General features: G+C 46.9%; 1 protein-coding gene and 1 non-coding gene across 3 annotated transcripts in view; both read right to left on the bottom strand.

Annotated features, from left to right (window-relative positions):
• Positions 1 to 23,651, bottom strand: part of LMF2 (lipase maturation factor 2) — a 242,632-nt gene that overhangs the window by 150,441 nt on the left and 68,540 nt on the right. For both annotated transcript variants that reach the window (XM_063926648.1, XM_063926647.1), the window contains exon 6: positions 3,368 to 3,500. In XM_063926648.1, the coding sequence (XP_063782718.1) occupies positions 3,368 to 3,500 (133 nt within the window). The remainder of the gene's footprint in view (positions 1 to 3,367; positions 3,501 to 23,651) is intronic.
• LOC134938758 (U5 spliceosomal RNA) lies at positions 16,277 to 16,392 on the bottom strand. Its single transcript, XR_010181245.1, has one exon. It is a non-coding gene; the product is annotated as a U5 spliceosomal RNA (small nuclear RNA).

The raw sequence follows: 23,651 nt of genomic DNA, 5'->3' as shown, positions 1-23,651 counted from the left end.
AACCGGAAAAAAGGGGACTATATGGTGTCCCTGGACATCAAGGATTACCTCCATGTCCAAATTTGCCCTTCTCAACAAGGGTACCTATGGTTCGTGGTACAGAACTGTCAATATCAGTTTCTGACGCTGCCGTTGAATTATCCACGGCACCCCGGGCCTTTACCAAGGTAATGGCCGAAAAGATGATTCTCTTCAAAGAAAAGGGCATCTTAATTATCCCTTACATGGACGATATCCTGAAAAGGGAAAGGTCCAGAGAACAGTTGGAGGTCGGAATAGCACTATCTAAAGTAGTTCTATGACAGCACGAGTGGATTCTAAATATTCCAAAAATCGCAGCGTTTTTCCGACGATACGTCTGCTGTTCCTAGGAATGATTCTGGGCATAGTCCAGAAAAAGGTGTTTCTCCTGGAGGAGAAAGCCAGGGAGCTATCCGAACTAGTCAGAAACCTCCTAAAACCAGGCCAAGTATCAGTGCATCAATGCACAGGAGTCCTGGGAAAAATGGTGGCTTCTTACGAAGCAATTCCATTCGGCAGATCTCGCGCAGGGGGATTTGCTGGACGAATGGTCCGGATCGCATCTTCAGATGCATCAGCAGATAATCCTGTCTCCAAGGACAAGGGTGTCTCTTCTGTGGGGGCTGCAGAGTGCTCATCTTCTAGAGGACAGCACATTCAGCATTCAGGACTGTGTTCTGGTGACCACGGATGCCAGCCTGAGAGGCTGGGAAGCAGTCACACAGGGAAGAAATTTCCAAGGAATGTGGTCAAGTCTGGAGACTTAGCTCCAGTATATTCATGTGGAGAAAAGAGCAATTTCCAATGCTCTGAGCCTAGGAAGACCTCTGCTTCAAAGTCAGTCGGTGCTGATCTGGTCGGACATCATCATGGCAGTCGCCCACGTAAACAGACGGGGCGGCACAAGAAGCAGGAGGGCAATGACAGCAAGAACTTTTCGCTGAGCAAAAAATCATGTGATAACACTGTCAGCAGTGTTCATTCCGGGAGTGGAAAACTGAATTTCCTCAGCAGGAATGAATTCCACTCGGAAAAGTGGGAACTTCATCTGGAAGTTTCCACATGATTGTAAACCGTGGGAAAGACCAAAGGTGGTCATAAGATGGCGTCCCACCTGAAGCGCCAGGTCAAGAGACCCTCAGGCAATAGCTGGGTCGCTCTGGTAACACCGTGGGTGTACCAGTCGGGTATGTGTTCCCTCCTCTGCCTCTCATACCCAGGGTATTGAGAATTATAGGAAGGAGAGGAGTAAGAATTATACTCGTGGCTCCGGTTTGGCCAAGAAGGACTTGGTAACCGGAATTTCAAGAGATAAGAAGGGTCTTGATTCAGCAAGAATCATGTCTGTTCCAAGACTTACCGCAGCTGCGTTGACGCAGGGGCGGGTGAACGCCGGATCCTAAGGGAAAAAGGCATTCCGGAAGAGGTCATCCCTACCCTGGTCAGAGCCAGGAAGGAGGTGACCGCACAACATTATCACAGTTTAGGTGAAAATATGTTCCATGGTGTGAGGCCAGGAAGGCTCCACGGAAGAATTTCAACTAGGTTAATTCCTATATTTCCTGCAAACAGGAGTGTCTATGGGCCTCAAATTGGGGTCCATTAAGGTTCAAATTTCGGCCTGTCGATTTTCTTCCAGAAAGAATTGGCTTCAGTTCCTGAAGTCCAGAAGTTTGTCAAGGGAGTACTGCATATACAACCCCTTTTGATGTCTCCAGTGGCACTGGGGGATCTCAACGTAGTTTTGGGGATTCCAAAAATCACATTGGTTTAAACCACTCAAATCTGTGGATTTGATATATCTCACATGGAAAGTGAACATGCGGTTGGTCCTAGCCTCGGCCAGGCGAGTGTCAAAATTGGCGGCTTTGTCTCACAAAGCCATATCCGATTGTCCATTCGGACAGAGCAAAGCTGCGGACTCGTCCCCAGTTTATCCCTAAGGTGGTGTCAGCGTTTTACCTGAACCAGCTTATTGTGGTACCTGCGGCTACTAGGGACTTGGAGGACTCCAAGTTGCTGGATGTTGTCAGGGCCCTGAAAATATAGTTTTCCAGGTCGGCTGGAGTCAGGAAATCTGACTTGCTGTTTTATCCTGTATGCACCCAACAAGCTGGGTGCCCCTGCTTCTAAGCAGACTATTGCTCGTTGGATTTGTAGTACAATTCAGCTTGCACTTTCTGTGGCAGGCTTGCCACAGCCAAAAATATGTAGATGCCCATTCCACAAGGAAGGTGGGCTCATCTTGGGCGGCTGCCCGAGGGGTCTCGGCTTTACAACTTTGCCGAGCGGCTACGTGGTCGGGGGAGAACACGTTTGTAAAATCCTACAAATTTGATACCCTGGCTAAGGAGGACCTGGAGTTCTCTCATTCGGTGCTGCAGAGTCATCCGCACTCTCCCGCCCGTTTGGGAGCTTTGGTATAATCCCCATGGTCCCTTCAGGAACCCCAGCATCCACTAGGACGATAGAGAAAATAAGAATTTACTTACCGATAATTCTATTTCTCGGAGTCCGTAGTGGATGCTGGGCGCCCATCCCAAGTGCGGATTATCTGCAATACTTGTACATAGTTATTGTTAACTAAATCGGGTTATTGTTGTAGTGAGCCATCTTTCAGAGGCTCCTCTGTTCTCATACTGTTAACTGGGTTCAGATCACAGGTTGTACAGTGTGATTGGTGTGGCTGGTATGAGTCTTACCCGGGATTCAAAATCCTTCCTTATTATGTACGCTCGTCCGGGCACAGTATCCTAACTGAGGCTTGGAGGAGGGTCATAGGGGGAGGAGCCAGTGCACACCACCTGATCCTAAAGCTTAACTTTTGTGCCCTGTCTCCTGCGGAGCCGCTATTCCCCTTGGTCCTTTCAGGAACCCCAGCATCCACTACGGACTCCGAGAAATAGAATTATCGGTAAGTAAATTCTTATTTTTTTACAGTTGTTCCCGAAGTTTCACCTATTTTTTTTTTTCCTTTTACAGGCTCCTATTAGATTGCCTGTAAAAAATGCATTTTCTCCCAAAAACATACAGGTTTAGTGAAACCTGTGTGTTTTCATGAGAAAAAGCCCCCTTTATGCTTGAAAATGGGTCTATTTCTGGGGATTTGGTTTCACTTGGCTGAAGCAGGTGAAACAAAATCCCTGACAAACTGCGCCTCACGCCGGCTTATCGGGGCTAATAGCATAGCCCCTGGCGAGACCTTTAGACGCGGTAATTTACTGCGGCTAATAGGATACTGCCCTTTGTAGGCAGTATAAGAGTGAAAGAGATGCAACAAAGATACATGTACAAAGTAGATGAGACAAGAGGATAGAATAGTAGGCAACTGCCCCATGGTGGTCACCTTTCTGAGCTTTCTTTCCCTTCTGGTCAGGTCTTACATTATGGTCATCCAACAGAGAAAAGCAGAGAACCAAGGTCAGCAGGTTAAAGAAGTTGTAATTCCCAGTGAGTATGATGAGAACCTGCAGCAGAACCTTAAAAAGCGAAGAAACAAGTTAAAAAGTGACATTTTGCATGATAAATATATGATTGTCAGACTACTTCTACACATACATGTACTCAAACATATGCAGCTATAAACATACACACACACACACACGCATAATTTGTTAGCATTACTGCCTCACAGCACTGAGGTTATGGTTCAATTCCCACCATGGCCCTGTGTGGAGTTTGTATATACTCCCCATACTTGCGTGGGTTTCCTCCGGGTACTCTGGTTTCCTCCCACAATTCAAAAATATACTGGTAGGTTAATTGGCTCCAAACAAAGTAACCCTAGCGTCAATGTGTGTGTGTGTGTGTGTGTGTGTGTGTGTGTGTGTGTGTGTGTGTGTGTTACGTACATGTTGTAGGGAATATAGATCGTAAGCTTCATTGGCGCAGAGATTGAGGTGAATGGCCAAATATTCTCTGTAAAGCGCTGCAGAATAGGTGTGCGCTATATGAATAAATGGTAATAAATAAAGTAAAAAAATATAAAGCCTGGAGAAGAGACTTGGGTACTAATCATGACAAAAAAGTAACCAGACAAATATACAGATGTGTACATTATTGCTGCAGCCCCTCTCAGAGTGCCAGGTACTGTTCCTCTCTGCGACTAGAACACACCAGAAGACTACAATGCAGCAGCTGCTGCTTTTTTTTTCCACGGCAAGTTCTGTTGTGCTTTGTATACAAACTCAGTTGCACACAGATATACAGGCATCACATATCAAGTCAGCACATTCTCCTGGTGCATCTTAGCTGCTCCGCATTGCAACTAAAATGCATTTCCGGGTATAAATAAAAATACAAAAAAATAATAATAAGATTTTAAACATACCGGTAAATCTTTTTCTCCTAGTCCATAGAGGATGCTGGGAACTCCGTAAGGACCATGGGGTATAGACGGGCTCCGCAGGAGACATGGGCACTCTAAAGACTTTAGAATGGGTGTGCACTGGCTCCTCCCTCTATGCCCCTCCTCCAGACCTCAGTTAGAGAAACTGTGCCCAGAGGAGACGGACAGTACGAGGAAAGGATTTTTGTTAATCTAAGGGCATGATTCATACCAGCCCACACCATCCACACCGTATAACATGGAATATACGAACCAGTCAACAGTATGAAACAAAACAGCATCAGTCCGAGACTGATCAAAACTGTAACATAACCCTTATGTAAGCAAAAACCATATACAAGTCTTGCAGAATTTAGTCCGCACTGGGACGGGCACCCAGCATCCTCTACGGACTAGGAGAAAAAGATTTACCGGTAGGTTTAAAATCTTATTTTCTCTTACGTCCTAGAAGATGCTGGGGACTCCGTAAGGACCATGGGGATTATACCAAAGCGCCAGACCGGGCGGGAGAGTGCGGATGACTCTGCAGCACCGATTGAGCAAACAAGAGGTCCTCCTCAGCCAAGGTATCAAACTTGTAGAATTTAGCAAAAGTGTTTGAACCCGACCAAGTAGCCGCTCGGCAAAGTTGCAATGCCGAGACACCTCGGGCAGCCGCCCAAGAAGAGCACACCTTCCTAGTGGAATGGGCCTTCAAAGAATTTGGTACCGGCAATTCAGCCGTAGAATGAGCCTGCTGAATCGTGTTACAGATCCAGCGGGCAATAGTCTGCTTAGAAGCAGGGGCGCCAACCTTGTTGGCTGCATACAGGACAAACAGTGCCTCTGTTTTCCTAACTCGAGCCGTCCTGGCTACATACATTTTTAAAGGCCCTGACTACATCAAGAGACTTGGAATCCTCCAAGTCACCCGTAGCCACAGGAACCACAATAGGTTGGTTCATATGAAACGATGAAACCACCTTAGGCAGAAATTGAGGACGAGTCCTCAACTCTGCTCTATCCACATGGAAAATCAGATAGGGGCTTTTGTAAGACAAAGCCGCCAATTCGGACACCCGCCTCGCAGATGCCAAGGCCAACAACATGACCACTTTCCAAGTGAGAAATTTCAACTCAACTGTTTGAAGAGGTTCAAACCAGTGTGACTTAAGGAACTGTAACACCACGTTAAGGTCCCATGGTGCCACTGGGGGCACAAAAGGAGGCTGGATGTGCAGCACTCCCTTTACAAAAGTCTGGACCTCTGGGAGAGAAGCCAATACCTTCTGAAAGAATATAGATAGGCTCCATTAAAGTACAGATTTCGGCCCTAACTTCAGGCCCATATCCACTCCTGTCTGTAGAAAGTGGAGAAAACGGCCCAGGTGGAAATCTTCCGTAGGAGTATTCTTGGCTTCACACCAAGAAACATACTTCCTCCAGATACGGTGAAAATGTTTCGCCGTCACCTCCTTCCTAGCCCTTATCAGAGTAGGGATGACTTCCTCCGGAATACCTTTCCCAGCTAGGATTCGGTGTTCAACCGCCATGCCGTCAAACGTAACCTCGGTAAGTCTTGGAACACGCAGGGCCCCTGCTGCAACAGGTCCTCCCTGAGAGGAAGAGGCCATGGATCTTCTGTGAGCATCTCCGGAAGATCTGAATACCAGGACCTTCGAGGCCAATCTGGAACAACGAGTATCGTCTGCACTCTTTTTCTTCTTATGATTCTCAATATTTTGGAGATGAGAGGAAGAGGAGGGAATACATAGACCGACTGAAACACCCATGGTGTCACCAGGGCGTCTACCGCTACTGTCTGAGGGTCCCTTGACCTGGCACAATACCTCCGAAGCTTCTTGTTGAGGCGTGACGCCATCATGTCTATTTGAGGAAGTCCCCAAAGACTTGTTATCTCTGAAAAAACTTCTTGATGAAGTCCCCACTCTCCTGGATGGAGATAGTATCTGCTGAGGAAGTCTGCTTCCCAGTTGTCCACTCCCGGAATGAAAACTGCTGACAGAGCGCTTACGCGATTTTCCGCCCAGCGCAGAACCCTTGTGGCTTCCGCCATTGCCACTCTGCTCCTTGTCCCGCCTTGGCGGTTTACATGAGCCACGGCTGTGACGTTGTCTGATTGAATCAGAACCGGTAGGTCGCGAAGAAGATTCCCCGCTTGTCGTAGGCCGTTGTATATGGCCTTTAATTCCAGTATGTGGATGTGTAGACAAGCCTCCTGGCTTGACCATGTTCCCTGAAAATTTCTTCCTTGCGTGACTGCTCCCAATCCTCGGAGACTCGCATCCGTGGTTACCAGAACCCAGTCTTGAATGCCGAACCTGCGACCCTCTAGAAGGCGAGCACTCTGCAGCCACCACAGGAGAGAGACACCCTGGCCCTGGTGGACAGGCTTATTTTCTGATGAATTTGAAGATGGGACCCGGACCACTTGTCCAGAAGGTCCCACTGAAATGTCCTCGCATGAAACCTGCCGAAGGGGATGGCCTCGTAGGTCGCCACCATTTTTCCCAGTACTCGAGTGCATTGATGGACTGACACCCTTTTCGGTTTTAAACAGGTCTCTGACCATGTTCTGGAGTTCCTGGGCTTTTTCCATCAGGAGAAAACCCCTCTTTTGTTCCGTTTCCAGAATCATGCCTAAGAAAGATAGTCGAGTCGTTGGAACCAACTGTGACTTTGGTAGATTTAGAATCCAGCCATGTTGCTGCAGCACTCTCAAGGAGAGTGACACGCTTTTTAGCAACTGATCTCTCAATCTCGCTTTTATCAGGAGATCGTCCAAGTACGGGATAATTGTGACTCCCTGCCTGCGCAGGAGCACCATCATTTCCGCCATTACCTTGGTGCAAATCCTCGGCCGTGGAAAGCCCAAACGGTAACGTCTGAAACTGGTAATGACAGTCCTGTACAGCGAATCTCAGGTACACCTGATGAGGGGGATATATGGGGACATAAAGTATGCATCCTTTATGTCTAGTGACACCATAAAATCCCCCCCTTCCAGGCTGGAGACAACCGCCCGGAGCGATTCCATCTTGAATTTGAACTTTTTCAAGTACAGGTTTAGGGATTTTAAATTTAGAATGGGCCTGACTGAGCCATCCGGTTTCGGAACCACAAACGGGGTTGAATAGTACCCCTTCCCCTGTTGAACTAGGGGAACCTTGACAATCACCTGCTGTTGATACAGCTTTTGAATTGCAGCTAAAACTATCTCCCTCTCTGGGGGAGACGCTGGTAAAGCAGATTTGGAAAATCGGCGCGGAGGCATCTCTTCGAATTCCAGCTTGTATCCTTGGGATACAATTTCCATTGCCCAAGGATCCACGTCTGATTGAACCCAGACGTGGCTGAAGAGTCGAAGACGTGCCCCCACCGGGGCGGACTCCCTCAGTGGAGCCCCAGCGTCATGCGGTGGATTTAGTAGAAGCCGGGGAGGACTTCTGCTCCTGGGAACTAGCCGTAGCAGGCATTCTTTTCCCTCTACCCTTACCTCTGGCGAGGAAGGAAAAGCCCCGACCTCTTCTGGACTTATGCGACCGAAAGGACTGCATCTGATATTGTGGTGTTTTCGTTTGCTGTGGGGGAACATAAGGTAAAAAAGTAGATTTACTCGCGGTAGCTGTGGAAACCAGGTCCGCGAGACCTTCCCCAAATAAAACCTCACCCTTGTAAGGCAAAACTTCCATATGTCTCTTCGAGTCTGCATCACCCGTCCATTGGCGGGTCCACAGGGCTCGCCTAGCAGAAATCGCCATGGCGTTGGCTCTCGAACCTAGCAACCCAACATCTCTCTGAGCGTCTCTCATATATAAGACTGCGTCTTTAATGTGACCTAAGGTCAATAAAATGGTATCCCTATCTAGGGTATCAATGTCAGCTGACAAGGTATCTGCCCAAGCTGCTACAGCGCTACAAACCCAAGCCGACGCTATTGCCGGTCTGAGCAAGGCACCCGTATGTGTATAAATTGATTTTAAGGTAGTCTACTGTCTGCGATCAGCAGGATCCTTGAGGGCCGCCGTGTCTGGAGACGGTAGCGCCACCTTTTTGGACAAGCGCGTTAAAGCCTTGTCCACCTTGGGCGAGGATTCCCACCGTAACCTGTCCTGTGCAGGGAAAGGATACGCCATAAGAATGCTCTTGGGAATCTGCAGTTTCTTGTCTGGAGTTTCCCATGCTTTTTCAAATAACTCATTCAGCTCATGAGATGGGGGAAAGGTTACCTCAGGTTTCTTTTCCTTAAACATGCATACCCTCGTGTCAGGGACAAAGGGGTCATCTGTGATATGCAAAACATCTTTTATTGCAATAATCATATAATGAATACTTCTGGCCACCCTTGGGTGTAACCTCGCATCATCGTAGTCGACACTGGAGTCAGAATCCGTGTCGGTATCAGTGTCTGCTACTTAGGACAGGGGACGTTTCTGAGACCCTGAAGGGCCCTGTGATACAGCCAAAGCCATGGATTGACTCCCTGTTTTATCCCTTGACTCTGCTTTGTCCAATCTCTTATGTAACAAAGACACATTTGCATTTAAAACATTCCACATATCCAACCAATCAGGTGTCGGCGTTGCCGACGTAGACACCACAATCATCTGCTCCACCTCCTCCTTAGATGAGCCTTCCGCTTCAGACATGCCGACACACACGTACCGACACCCCCACACACACAGGGATATATCTATATGGAGACAGTACCCCAATAAGGCCCTTTGGAGAGACAGAGAGAGAGTATGCCAGCACACAGTCACCCAGTGCCACCGGACACTGGAATAAAATCCCAGTTAGTACAGCGCTTTTATATAAATATATATAATTACACTCACTGCGCCTATTAAATGTGCCCCTTCCCCCCTCTTTTTTGCCCTCTGTAACAGTGTTCAGCAGGGGAGCCAGCTTCTCTGCAGTGTGCTGTGGAGAAAATGGCGCTGGTTAGTGCTGGAGGATCAAGCTCTGCCTCTCAGCGGCGGGCTTCGGTCCCGCTCAAAATTATTTATACTGGCGGGTTTTTTTTAATATACCGCCTCCGCAGTATCTAATCTATATGCCAGTGTCCCTTGAGGTTAATATTGCTGCCCAGGGCACCCCCCCTGCGCCCTGCACCCTTACAGTGCCCGCTGTGTATGTGTGGGAGCAATGGCGCACAGCGTTACCGCTGCGCGTTACCTCAGTGAAGATCTGAAATCTTCTGCCGCCTTTGAAGTCTTCTTTCTTCTTAATACTCACCCGGCTTCTATCTTCCGGCTCTGTGAGGAGGACGGCGGCGCGGCTTTAGGACGAACGGCGAGGGTGAGACCTGCGTACCGACCCTCTGGAGCTAATGGTGTCCAGTAGCCTAAGAAGCAGAGCCTATCATTTAAGTAGGTTTGCTTCTCTCCCCTCAGTCCCACGATGCAGGGAGCCTGTTGCCAGCAGCGCTCCCTGAAAATAAAAAACCTAACCAAAGTATTTTTCAGAGAAACTCCCCTGCAGTGCACCCAGTCTCCTCTGGGCACAGGATCTAACTGAGGTCTAGAGGAGGGGCATAGAGGGAGGAGCCAGTGCACACCCATTTTAAAGCCTTTAGAGTGCATGCCCATGTCTCCTGCGGAGCCCGTCTATACCGCATGGTCCTTACGGAGTCCCCAGCATCCTCTAGGACGTGAGAAAAAAAAAAAAAAAACAAGAAAAAGACGACTGGCACTAGCAGAGACACATTGAGACCTGGCGGCTCAGTCGCAATAGACATCTGGCGTCGCATTGCGTATTGAGGCGAATTGTGTGAGGAGATATCTGTAGTTCAATGTGAGCAGCGAAAACGGACCAGAAGAGTGAGTACTACCTGCACGTCAAGTAAGTCTTAAACAGACTTTGCACAAGTGACAGTATGAGTTCAAATGATTAACTTCAGACAGTGTTCATAATTTACAGATCCCAGACCAATGGGAAAGCTTGGGAACGATTGATGTTGAACAGCCAATTAATTATGTTCTGTTATAACTTAAAAGCAGAGGCTGATATCCTCTGCTGTCTTTTGAAATTTCACTACACCCCCACATCAACATATTATAAAAAAAAAAAAAAAAAAAGGAAGAACTACTATGTGCCTAATTCAAGGTTGATTGCAAAAGCAAAATCTTCCTCTAATGGGCAAAACCATGTGCAGTGCAGGTGGGGCAGATATAACATGTGCAGAGAGAGTTAGATTTGGGTGGGGTGTGTTCAAGCTGAAATCTAAATTTCAGTGTAAAAATAAAGCATCCAGTATTTACCCGGCAGAGAAGCAAACCCAAATCTAACTCTCTCTGCATGTTATATCTGCCACCCCTGCACTGCACATAGTTTTGCCCATTAGAGGAAGATTTTGCTTCTGAAAACAACCTTGAATTAGGCCCTATGTTATGTATCTAATAAGAAAGAAAGAAAAAAAAAATTATAACAAAAAGATTGTATATCATATACAGGTGAAACTCAGAAGATTAGAATATCATGCAAAAGTTAATTTATTTTAGTAATGCAACTTAAACAGGTGAAACTAATATATTATATAGTCTCATTACATGCAAAAGTGAGATATTTCAAGCCTTTGTTATAATTTTGATGAGTGTGGCTTACAGCTAAAATAACCCCAAGTCCAAAATCTCAGAAAATTAGATTACATAAAATCAATAAACAAAAAAAAAGCATTTTAAATACAGAAATAATCATGCATATGTACTCAGTACTTGGTTTGGGCACCTGTTGCATGAATTACTGCCTCAATGCATCGTGGCATGGATTCTATCAGCCTGTGGCACCGCTGAGGTGTTATGGAAGATCAGGATGCTTCAATAGTGGCCTTCAGCTCTTCTGCATTGTTCAGTCTCATGTCTTTCATCTTTCTCTTGGCAATGACCCATAGATTCTCTATGGGGTTCAGGTCAGGCGAGTTTGCTGGCCAAACCAGCACAGTAATCACATGGTCATTGAACCAGGGTTTGGTACTTTTGGCAGTGCGGGCAGGTGCCAAGTCATGCTGGAAAATTAAGTCAGCATCTCCATAAAGCTTGTCTGCTGAAAAAAGCATGAAGTGCTCTAAAATGTCCTGGTAGACAGATGCGTTGACTCTGGACTTAATAAAGCACAGTGGGCCAACACCAGCAGATGACATGGCTCCCCAAATCAACACAGACTGTGGAAACCTCACACTGGACTTCAAGCGTCTTGGATTGTGTGCCTCTCCATTCTTCCTCCATAGTCTGGGACCTTGGTTTCCAAATGAGATGCAAAATCTGCTCTCATCAGAAGAGAGGATTTTGGACCATTGAGCAACAGACATGCTTTTTTTTTTTTCTTTATCCCAGGTAAGACGCTTCTTACGTTTGTTGTTCAGGAGCGGCTTGACAAGAGGAATACGACATTTGAAGCCCATCCAGGATCCGTCTGTGTGTGGTTGTTCTTGACACACTAACTACAGCCTCAGTCCACTGCTTGTGAAGCTCCCCCACACTTTTGAATGGCCTTTTCCAGACAATCCTCTCCAGGCAGCAGGCATCTCTGCCGCTTGTGCACCTTTTTTCCCCCCACACTTTTCCCTTCCACTTAACTTTCTATTAATGTGCTTTGATACAGCACTTTGAGAACATCCAACTTCTTTAGCAATTTCCTTTTGAGGCTTTCCCTCCTTGTGGAAGGTGTAAATAAAGGTTTTCTGCACAACTGTCTGGTCAGCAGTCTTCCCCATGATTGTGAATTGTACTGAACCAGACTGAGAGACCATTTAAAGGCTCGGGAACCCTTTGCAGGTGGTTTGAATTAATTAGCTGATTAGGGTGTGAGACTTTGAGACTACAATATTGAACCTTTTCAAAATATTCACATTTTCTGAGATTTTGAATTTGGGACTTTCTTAAGCCGTAAACCACAATCAGCAAAATTGTAACAAAGGCTTGAAATATCTCACTGCGCATATAATGAGTCTATAGAGAATAATAAGATTTTAATTACCGGTAAATCTATTTCTCGTAGTCCGTAGTGGATGCTGGGGACTCCGTAAGGACCATGGGGAATAGACGGGCTCCGCAGGAGACAGGGCACTTTAAGAAAGAATTAGGAATACTGGTGTGCACTGGCTCCTCCCTCTATGTCCCTCCTCCAGACCTCAGTTAAGGAAACTGTGCCCGGAAGAGCTGACAGTACAAGGAAAGGATTTTGGAATCCAGGGTAAGACTCATACCAGCCACACCAATCACACTGTATAACTCGTGATAAACTTACCCAGTTAACAGTATGAACAACAACAGAGCATCAGACAAACCTGATGCAACCATAACCCTTATTTAAGCAATAACTATATACAAGTATTGCAGAAGAAGTCCGCACTTGGGACGGGCGCCCAGCATCCACTACGGACTACGAGAAATAGATTTACCGGTAAGTAAAATCTTATTTTCTCTGACGTCCTAGTGGATGCTGGGAACTCCGTAAGGACCATGGGTAATAGACGGGCTCCGCAGGAGACTGGGCACTCTAAAGAAAAGATTAGGTACTATCTGGTGTGCACTGGCTCCTCCCTCTATGCTCCTCCTCCAGACCTCAGTTAGAATCTGTGCCCGGCCAGAGCTGGGTGCTCCTAGTGGGCTCTCCTGAGCTTACTAGTAAAGAAAGTATTTATTAGGTTTTTTATTTTCAGTGAGATTCTGCTGGCAACAGACTCACTGCTACGTGGGACTAAGGGGAGAGAAGCAAACCTACCTGCTTGCAGCTAGCTTGTGCTTCTTAGGCTACTGGACACCATTAGCTCCAGAGGGTTTGAACACAGGCACCTGTCCTCGATCGTCCATTCCCGGAGCCGCGCCGCCGTCCCCCTCGCAGAGCCAGAAGAACAGAAGCTTGAAGACGACGAAATCGGCGGCTGAAGACTCCTGTCTTCATTAAGGTAGCGCACAGCACCGCAGCTCTGCGCCATTGCTCCCAGCACACTTACACACTCTGGTCACTGTAGGGTGCAGGGCGCTGGGGGTGGGCGGCGCCCTGGGCTGCAATTGTAGTACCTTTTGGCATAAAAATACATATATACAGTCTGGCACTGTATATATGTAAAAACCCCCGCCATTTTTTTTTTACACAGAAAGCGGGACAGAAGCCCGCCACTGAGGGGGCGGGGCCTTCTTCCTCAGCACACCAGCGCCATTTTTTCTTCACAGCTCCGCTGGAAGCAGCTCCCCAGGCTCTCCCCTGCAGTATCCAGGTACAAGACGGGTTAAAAAGAGAGGGGGGGCACATAAATTTAGGCGCAAATAAGACTTATAAAGCAGCTATTGGGTAAATCACTTATTGTCAGTGAAAATCCCTGTGTTATATAGCGCTGTGGTGTGTGCTGGCATACTCTCTCTCTGTCTTCCCAAAGGACTTTGTGGGGTCCTGTCCTCAGTCTGAGCATTCCCTGTGTGTGTGTGCGGTGTGTCGGTACGGCTGTGTCGACATGTTTGATGAGGAAGGTTACGTGGAGGCGGAGCAAGGGCAGATAAGTGTGGTGTCGCCCCCATCGGGGCCGACACCTGATTGGATGGATATGTGGAAGGTCTTAAATGACAATGTAAACTCCTTACATAAAAGGTTTGATGACGCTGCAGCCTTGGGACAGCCGGGGTCTCAGCCCGCGCCTGCCCAGGCAACTCAGAAACCGTCAGGGGCTCATAAACGCCCTCTATCTCAGATGGTTGACACAGATGTCGACACGGAGTCCGACTCAAGTGTCGACGATGATGAGGCACATTTACAGTCTAAAAATAGGATTTTGGTACTTACCAGGTAAATCCTTTTCTTTGAATCCATAGGGGGCACTGGAGTACTCTTGGGATATGGACGGGCGGAGCCGAACAAAGGCACTGAATATTCAAATTTAGGACTCTCCCCCCCCTCCATATCCCCAAGTACCTCAGTGTACTTTGCCAGTGTTTTTTACTGAGCGAACAGGATATAGAGAGGTTGACAATGGAGAATCCCTATAACATAACGGACAACCACAAAGTTGATCCGTAACCTTATTGTCAACTAAACAGTTGACACCTTAACCGATAGAACTTTATAATTTGAGCCAATTGGTGAAAATGTGTTACCCTAAGCTCCTTCGAGCTTAATACCATCCAAGTTAAATTTGTTCACTAAGCTCCCTTGAGCTTACAACAACCCAGGTAAAACTGCTCTGGGTGGGCGTCCAGTGCCCCCTATGGATTCAAAGAAAAGGATTTACCTGGTAAGTACCAAAATCCTATTTTCTTTATCATCCACTAGGGGTCACTGGAGTACTCTTGGGACGTACCAAAGCTTCCCTCGTGGGCGGGAGAGCTGTTTGATACTTGTAACAGTAGGCAGCCAAAGCTAAATGCTGATGGCGCCACCATTCATAACGTGTAAACGTGCACAAACGTGGTGCACTAAAGGCTATGTAGCCGCGTCGTAGACGCTCCACGACCCGCTGGGTGTGACATTCCCACAGAACCTGTGGGATGCTATTACTAACGTAGGCGATTGTAACTTAGCCTTAAGTAAGCCTGACTTGTAGTCATTATTATCCAACTGGATAAAATCTGCTGAGAAACTGGCTAACCCCAGTTTGCAGTATCATATAGAACAAACAACGTATTCATATCACGTACTACATATATAAACGCGTAACGCGTGTACCACATTCAGAATTTTAGAATGTGCTGTCCCCACAGGAACCACTATTGGTATATTGATGTGAAGAATACGAAAGCGGATTTTGTCGGAAGATCTGCTTTGTAATGAGAAAACTCAAATACGGTGGCTTGGAATACAAGGCACCCAAATATGAAAACAAAATCCTTGCCGAAGCACCCTTGGCGAAGCCAAGGCTAGAAGAAAAATGTTTTCCAAAGTGAGAACTTAATACCCATTTGTTGTACGGGTTCAAAAATATGAAACTTAATTCCCATTTGTTGAAAGGATTCCAAAATATGAAAACTAAGAAATCTGAACCCAACCTCAAATCGCCTGGCGCTGTAGGTGGGATAAATAGAGTCTGAACTTTGGTGACACCTTGTAGAAAGATGTTTACAGACGTAAATAGAGGCAAACGCTTTGAAAATAAGTTTACCACACAGATACCTGCACTCTTAGTGCAGATGAACGCAGTTTTCCATCCCATCCCGTTTAACAGAATACGGGTACTTGAAGTATGATGTTGGAAACTTCCGAGGTTTACAACCTATGTAAGCACACGAAATTTTTTAATTATGAGCTGCCTTAAGCGGCTTACTATTTCGTAACATGGTTGGTATAACCGATACTGTAATTCTCTATTTTTTAAGAGAGAGGTCTGAACTCTCACCCCGTCAACCGCAGCTGCGGTACATAGATAATAGGTACATAGGTAACTATGGGTAAAAGAACGTTCCGTGATGTAACAGGTTGGCCGTATTATGAGCGGGGCAAGATCGTGTGCAAGTATTACTTGAAAATTCGAGAAGCAAACTTCTCCGAAACCCATGAGATACCACCAGTATGACTGTGACGAACTGTCTTCTGATCCGTTTTGGCAACGAAGAGAGAAGCGGAAAATGGTGGAGCCAGATACACGATGCTGAATGACCCCATGAATGTGATGTACATATACTGAGCTTTTGTAATTGTGGCGAGATGCCATTATGTATACTTGGGGTAACCGCCTTCTGTGGACTCACATATGAAACACCTCTGGATTTAATGTCCAGTTTTCAAGATCCAAACCCTGACGGGTGAGATCTTTTGTCTAACAAATGTCCACTCACGGATTGATGTCTTGACATTTTCACATAATGGCGTTCTGAGCCATTGAAGATTTGAGTTACCTGCCGCATTGCCATGCGGCTTCTTGGTTTTCACTGGTTGTTGTGTATGCAACTGCCGTTGCTTTGTTTGACTGCTTAAGGGCAGCGTGAGCTAGGCATGAAAAAACAAAATTACATGAAACTCACGGTTGTTCCTGTCTACAGAAATCTTTAGTAAAAAGCGAAAGATTTATTCGTTCTGAAGAGAACCCAGAGTCTATCCCTGGACAGACTGAAAACGAATTATTTATTGCATTGTAAAATGCACAGAGTTCTAGGACATTTATCTATTGCATTGTAAAATGCACAGAGTTCTAGGACATTTATTGACAGCAATCTGTCGTGTTTTAGAACCTTTGCGTTGATTTTAACTACAAATCCTGACTCTCTGTGACTGTCGTCCAGAGTATACGCACCCTTGTCCCTCTGTGAGAAACGCGATTGAAAACACATCTTTATTCTTGATAAGTGAATACACCAATGTACCGCTAATGTGCGTGTACCTTTGTTCTTGCTGGTGTAGTAGGTAAAAGTCTTTGATTTACCGTATTTATAATCTTACCTAAGAATTGACATCGTTTAGACCGACTTAGATGTGATTGTTTTCGAACTTAATCTGCTACCGCAGTATACCTTAGTAGCGCAAGATAGAGGAACTTTGTTGATACATAGTTCTTATGTGAGATGAGCGATTATTCCAACATCACTTTGGTAAATACCGGCAGCGATAAGCAACGGTATAAATGAAATGGTTAATGGTTGTGGCGATTTGCAAACGCTAGAACCTGTGATGAAGAAACCGGACTGGGTAAATACGCATTGTGAAGATCAAATGCAATTATACAATTTTGTGGCTGCAATAAGCAAAAACTAACTGCAGAAAATCCATTTTCATTTTCTAACTGTAGTAAATGACTTGCTGATTGATATTGCAACGGAGCTGTTTGATTTTGCTCAAACAGACGGGAATAAGTCATTTTGACTCTGTTGGCGTACTATTGACTGGTTTATAACCCAGCAAAGACTAAATGACAACCTGCCAAACCGTTCGCCAGAAGCAGTTTTGTACTCTAAGCTGTAAATAGCTGAGACATATATGAGTTGAAGTCATGAAACCTCGCAAATGTAACCTGAAAAGACGCACTTCCACAAATGTAAAAGAGGTCATCAAACCACTGGCTTGCTGACTGTAACGTCCTGTCGTTACAAGACGTGACTGATGTTTATAAAAGAATAAAACGCTGTTACAAGTATATTGTATGCGCTAATGGCAGAATATCGTAAAGGGATAAAATGTCGTTACACATATATCCAATTTAGGAGCAAACAAGCTCTGGGCTTGTCGCGCTTAACTAGCGACAATTTGAAAATAACCGGCGTTAGCAAAAGCTTTACAGATATACTCTGCAGCTTCTTTTAACCGTGATCGGCATGGTTCCATAGATAGATTCTAGTGACCCAAATGTATCTGTGGTTTTTATAATGTTTGACAGAAACGCATATACCAATGGCGGATCGCGTCCTTTTGGAAACTATTATGTATGGTTGTCTAAAACCCCGCACTATCTGAGTGCTGGACTAATGTACCCTGCTCACTTGTAGTTATCGGTGTGAGATTTGACATAGAATCGTGCATTAAATTATAAGACTAGTGAAATAAACACTCTGGTACCCAAAGGAAAATTGTCACTTTGGAAAGATTGTCTTTTGTTAGCGCTGGCGGAGTTATTCTGAGACTCCGATTACCGCTGTTTTAATTTGAATTGCCAATGTTAACATTTTTAGTCTGCACTAGAGCCTTATTCGCTATGTAGACAGACATCATAATAGGCAACAGACAGACACTTGCACGATTATTATATGGCATATATATCTATATATATATGTTATTGCTGAACAGCATATTTATTAGGAAACCAAAGTCTTTATGTGAAAAGCAGTTCACATGGGCATGAAACCCGAACCAAATTCCTACTAACACCCCTGCGCCTTCTGGTGGCTTAAAGATGTAGGGCAGGAATGTTCCAGAATTATCTTGAACTAAAAAAAAATTCCCACTAACACCCCTGCGCCTCCTTGTGGAGTAGAGGTGTATGGTCTGGAATTATAACTGGAAAACCAGCAATGATTAAAATGGCCGTCATGCCATGCTTTCCCAGAAAATCATAGTACAGGGTACCTGCTGCAGTTTTAATATAGGCTTAATAGCCTATTATACAGTTATTATGCTTAATAGCCTATTATACATAGGATACAGTAAAATATATGTATTCAAATAATATGAGCACTGCCTGCAGTGTATTAATGCAACTGTAACCAAAAATAACAGAAAACATGGTTAAACGTGTAATAGGTTATGCCACTGATAACCTATTGCCAGCCAAAGCCTCATATATATATTATATATATATACAAAGTGTTTACACCTATAATCACAGTTCATACTGATATTATTGCCAGCAAAAGCTTCATTATATTTATATATATAAAACGTGCTGTTAACGTGCTGCGCTGCTTGTGTATTTTGAACCCATGCAGCCTTTGCTGCTGCTATGGGTATTATTCCCCCCCCCCCCCCTGCATCCCTTACCTGCAGCGTACGGAGATCGGGAGCAGGGAGAGCAGGAGAGCCTGATCTAGCGCCGGGGAGCCGTCCGGCAGCTGCTTCCTACAGCAGTACACAGTCTCCCTGTGTCTGCGGTGTGTCTTTGGAAAAGTGGCCTGCGTCCTTTAGTGACGTGCGGCCACTGTCTCGGCGGCGTGTAGCGGTGCCGGGCCATGAAAGCAGTGAGAGCGGCCGGCGTCTGAGTGACGTGCGGCCGCTCTCTTAGTTGAGCTCCCGGAGAATGTCGGCGGCGTGTAACGGTGCCGCAGCAGAGCAGTGAGAGCGGCCGGCGTCTGAGTGACGTGCGGCCGCTCTACTTAGTTCAGCCCAGGAGAATGGCGGTAGCGTCTAGCGGTGCCGTGCCCTCAGAGCAGTGAGAGCGGCCGGCGTCTGAGTGACGTGCGGCCGCTCTCTTAGTACAGCGCACGGAGATTCTCGTACCGGGCCATCAGCGCAGTGAGAGCGGCCAACGTCTGAGTGACGTGCGGCCGCTCTGCGCATCGTTCAGCAAGACCTTCAGCGGCGTGTAGTTCACGTGCTCAGCGGCTATGTCATTTCTACAGCATAACACACACACAGCAGGGCGGCAGCGTGAGCTGACCGCCCTGACACTCATACCTTGTGCCGCCTTCTCTTCTCTCTGCAAGCTCCGTTTCAGCCTCATCTTGGCTGTGACGGAGCTTCTGTAAGTGTAAGCTCCTTCCAGCTCTTTGTCTTATCCTGGCTGTAACGGATCTTCTTTCTGTAAGCTCCGTTCAGTTTAAAGGAGACAATGGCTGCCTGTGGCTGTGAGGGTGCTCTTTGTGAGGACCGACACGCCATGCGCTTGTCTATAGCGCCTGTGGCTGTGAGGGTGCTCTTTGTGAGGACCGACACGCCATCCGCTGCCTTGCAGCGACACCATCCCGGACCCATGTTTTTCCATAAACTGAGACGGGCAGTGTAAAAATTAAAAATAAAAATAAAAATCTGAAAAGTGGCCATTGCCACAAGCCGATGTTCATCTGTGAGCACCGAAAAAACACTGGCAAAGTACACTGAGGTACTTGGGGATATGGAGGGGGGGGGAGAGTCCTAAATTTGAATATTCAGTGCCTTTGTTCGGCTCCGCCCGTCCATATCCCAAGAGTACTCCAGTGACCCCTAGTGGATGATAAAGAAATGACCAAGGCCATCCGATACATGATTATTGCAATGAAAGATGTATTACACATTTCTGAGATTAACCCTGTTAATACCAAGAGGGTTTATATGTTTGGGGAGAAAAAGCAGCCAGTGACTTTTCCCCCATCTGATGAATTAAATGAATTGTGTGAAGAAGCGTGGAGTTCCCCTGATAAGAAATTAGTGATTTCTAAGAGGTTACTGATGGCGTACCCTTTCCCGCCAACGGACAGGTTACGTTGGGAAACATCCCCTAGGGTGGACAAGGCGCTGACACGCTTATCTAAAAAGGTGGCCCTGCCGTCTCAGGATACGGCCGCCCTAAAGGAGCCTGCGGATAGAAAGCAGGAAGCTATCCTGAAGTCAGTGTATACACACTCTGGTACTCTACTGAGACCTGCTATTGCTTCAGCCTGGATGTGTAGTGCTGTAGCAGCGTGGACAGATACTCTGTTAGACGACATAGATTCCCTCGACAGAGATACTGTTTTGCTAACCCTGGGCCATATCAAAGACGTCGTCTTATATATGCGGGATGCTCAGAGGGACATTTGCCTGCTGGGCTCTAGAATTAATGCTATGTCCATTTCTGCCAGGAGGGTCTTATGGACTCGGCAATGGACAGGAGATGCTGATTCTAAAAAAAACACATGGAGGTTTTGCCTTATAAAAGGTGAGGAATTGTTTGGGGACGGTCTGTCGGACCTCGTGTCTACAGCGACAGCTGGAAAGTCGACTTTCTTGCCTCAGGTTTCCTCACAGCCTAAGAAAGCACCGTATTATCAAATGCAGTCCTTTCGTTCCCAGAAAGGCAAGAGAGTCAGGGGCGCATCCTTTCTTGCCAGAGGCAGGGGTAGAGGTAAGAAGCTGCACCATGCAGCCAGTTCCCAGGAACAAAAGTCCTCCCCTGCTTCCACTAAGTCCACCGCATGACGTTGGGGCTCCACAGGCGGAGCCAGGTGCGGTGGGGGCGCGTCTCCGAAAATTCAGCAACCAGTGGGTTCGCTCACAGGTGGATCTCTATGCTATACAAATTGTATCTCAGGGATACAAGCTGGAATTCAACGCGACTCCCCCCCGCCGTTACCTCAAATCAGCCTTGCCAGCTTCCCCCATGGAAAGGGAGGTAGTACTGGCGGCAATTCACAAGCTGTACCTCCAGCAAGTGATTATCAGGGTCCCCCTCATTCAACAGGGAAGGGGTTACTATTCCACAATGTTTGTGGTACCGAAACCGGACGGTTCGGTGAGACCCATTCTGAATTTAAAATCCTTGAACACTTATATAAAGAAATTCAAGTTCAAAATGGAATCGCTCAGAGCGGTTATTGCAAGCCTGGAAGAGGGGGATTTTATGGTGTCGCTGGACATCAAAGATGCTTACTTGCATGTCCCCATTTACCCACCTCACCAGGAGTACCTCAGGTTTGTGGTACAGGACTGTCATTACCAGTTCCAGACGTTGCCGTTTGGCCTGTCCACGGCACCGAGAATATTTACCAAGGTAATGGCCGAAATGATGATACTCCTTCGGCAGAAGGGAGTTATAATTATCCCGTACTTGGACGATCTCCTCATAAAGGAGAGGTCCAGGGAGCAGTTGTTTATCAGCGTAGCACTCTCTCAGGAAGTGTTGCAACAGCACGGCTGGATTCTGAATGTTCCAAAGTCACAGCTGATTCCTACGACGCGTCTGCTTTTCCTGGGCATGATTCTGGACACAGAACAGAAGAAGGTGTTTCTCCCGGTGGAGAAGGCCCAGGAATTAGCGTCTCTGGTCAGGGACCTCCTGAAACCAAACAGGTATCGGTACATCACTGCACGCGAGTCCTGGGAAAGATGGTGGCTTCATACGAAGCCATTCCCTTCGGCAGGTTCCATGCGAGGATCTTTCAGTGGGATCTGTTGGACAAGTGGTTCCGGATCGCATCTTCAGATGCATCGGCTGATCACCCTGTCCCCAAGGGCCAGGGTGTCTCTTCTGTGGTGGCTGCAGAGTGCTCACCTTCTCGAGGGCCGCAGGTTCGGCATAAAGGACTGGGTCCTGGTGACCACGGATGCAAGCCTCCGAGGATGGGGGGCAGTCACTCAGGGAAGAAACTTCCAAGGGCTGTGGTCAAGTCTGGAGACTTCTCTACACATAAATATACTGGAACTAGGGGCCATTTACAACGCCCTGAGTCAAGCAGAGCCCCTGCTTCGAAGCCGGCCAGTGCTGATTCAGTCAGACATCACGGCGGTCGCCCATGTAAACCACCAGGGCGGCACAAGAAGCAGGATGGCAATGGCGGAAGCCACAAAGATTCTTCGGTGGGCGGAGAATCACGTGCAAGCACTGTCAGCAGTGTTCATTCCGGGAGTGGACAACTGGGAAGCAGACTTCCTCAGCAGACACGACCTCCACCCGGGAGAGTGGGGACTTCATCAAGAAGTCTTCACACAGATTGCAAAGCGATGGGAACTGCCACAGGTGGACATGATGGCGTCCCGCCTCAACAAAGCTAAAAAGATATTGCGCCAGGTCAAGGGACCCTCAGGCAATAGCTGTGGACGCCCTAGTGACACCGTGGGTGTACCAGTCGGTATATGTGTTTCCTCCTCTTCCTCTAATACCCAAGGTACTGAGAATCATAAGAAAGAGAGGAATAAGAACAATACTCATTGTTCCGGATTGGCCAAGAAGGACTTGGTACCCGGAACTGCAAGAAATGCGCACAGAGGACCCATGGCCTCTGCCTCTCAGACAGGACCTGCTGCAACAAGGGCCCTGTCTGTTCCAAGACTTACCGCGGCTGCGTTTGACGGCATGGAGGTTGAATGCCGGATCCTAGCGGAAAAAGGCATTCCGGATGAAGTTATTCCTACGCTGATAAAGGCTAGGAAAGACGTGACAGCAAAGCATTATCACCGTATATGGCGAAAATATGTTGCTTGGTGTGAGGCCAGGAAGGCCCCTACAGAGGAATTCCAGCTGGGTCGTTTCCTGCACTTCCTACAGTCAGGGGTGACTATGGGCCTAAAATGGGGGTCCATAAAGGTCCAGATTTCGGCCCTATCCATTTTCTTTCAAAAAGAACTGGCTTTGATGCCTGAGGTTCAGACGTTTGTTAAGGGAGTGCTGTATATCAGCCCCCTTTTGTGCCACCAGTGGCACCCTGGGATCTTAACGTTGTGTTGGATTTCCTGAAATCCCACTGGTTTGAGCCACTTAGGACCGTGGAACTAAAGTATCTCACGTGGAAAGTGGTCATGCTGTTGGCCTTAGCTTCGGCTAGGCGTGTGTCGGAATTGGCGGCTTTGTCATGTAAAAGCCCATATCTGATCTTCCATATAGACAGGGCAGAATTGAGGACTCGTCCCCAATTTCTCACAAAGGTGGTATCGTCGTTTCATTTGAACCAACCTATTGTGGTGCCTGCGGCTACTCGGGACTTGGAGGACTCCAAGTTACTGGACGTAGTCAGGGCTTTGAAAATATATGTTTCCAGAACGGATCGAGTCAGGAAGACTGACTCGCTGTTTATCCTGCATGCACCCAACAAGCTGGGTGCTCCTGCTTCAAAGCAAACTATTGCGCGCTGGATCTGTAGCACGATTCAGCTATCTCATTCTGCGGCTGGATTGCCGCATCCAAAATCAGTAAAAATAAGATTTTACTCACCGGTAAATCTATTTCTCGTAGTCCGTAGTGGATGCTGGGGACTCCGTA

Source organism: Pseudophryne corroboree, chromosome 6 (assembly GCF_028390025.1).
Source record: "Pseudophryne corroboree isolate aPseCor3 chromosome 6, aPseCor3.hap2, whole genome shotgun sequence".
Lineage (NCBI taxonomy): Eukaryota > Metazoa > Chordata > Amphibia > Anura > Myobatrachidae > Pseudophryne > Pseudophryne corroboree.
This window is presented reverse-complemented; position numbering and strand designations above follow the sequence as displayed.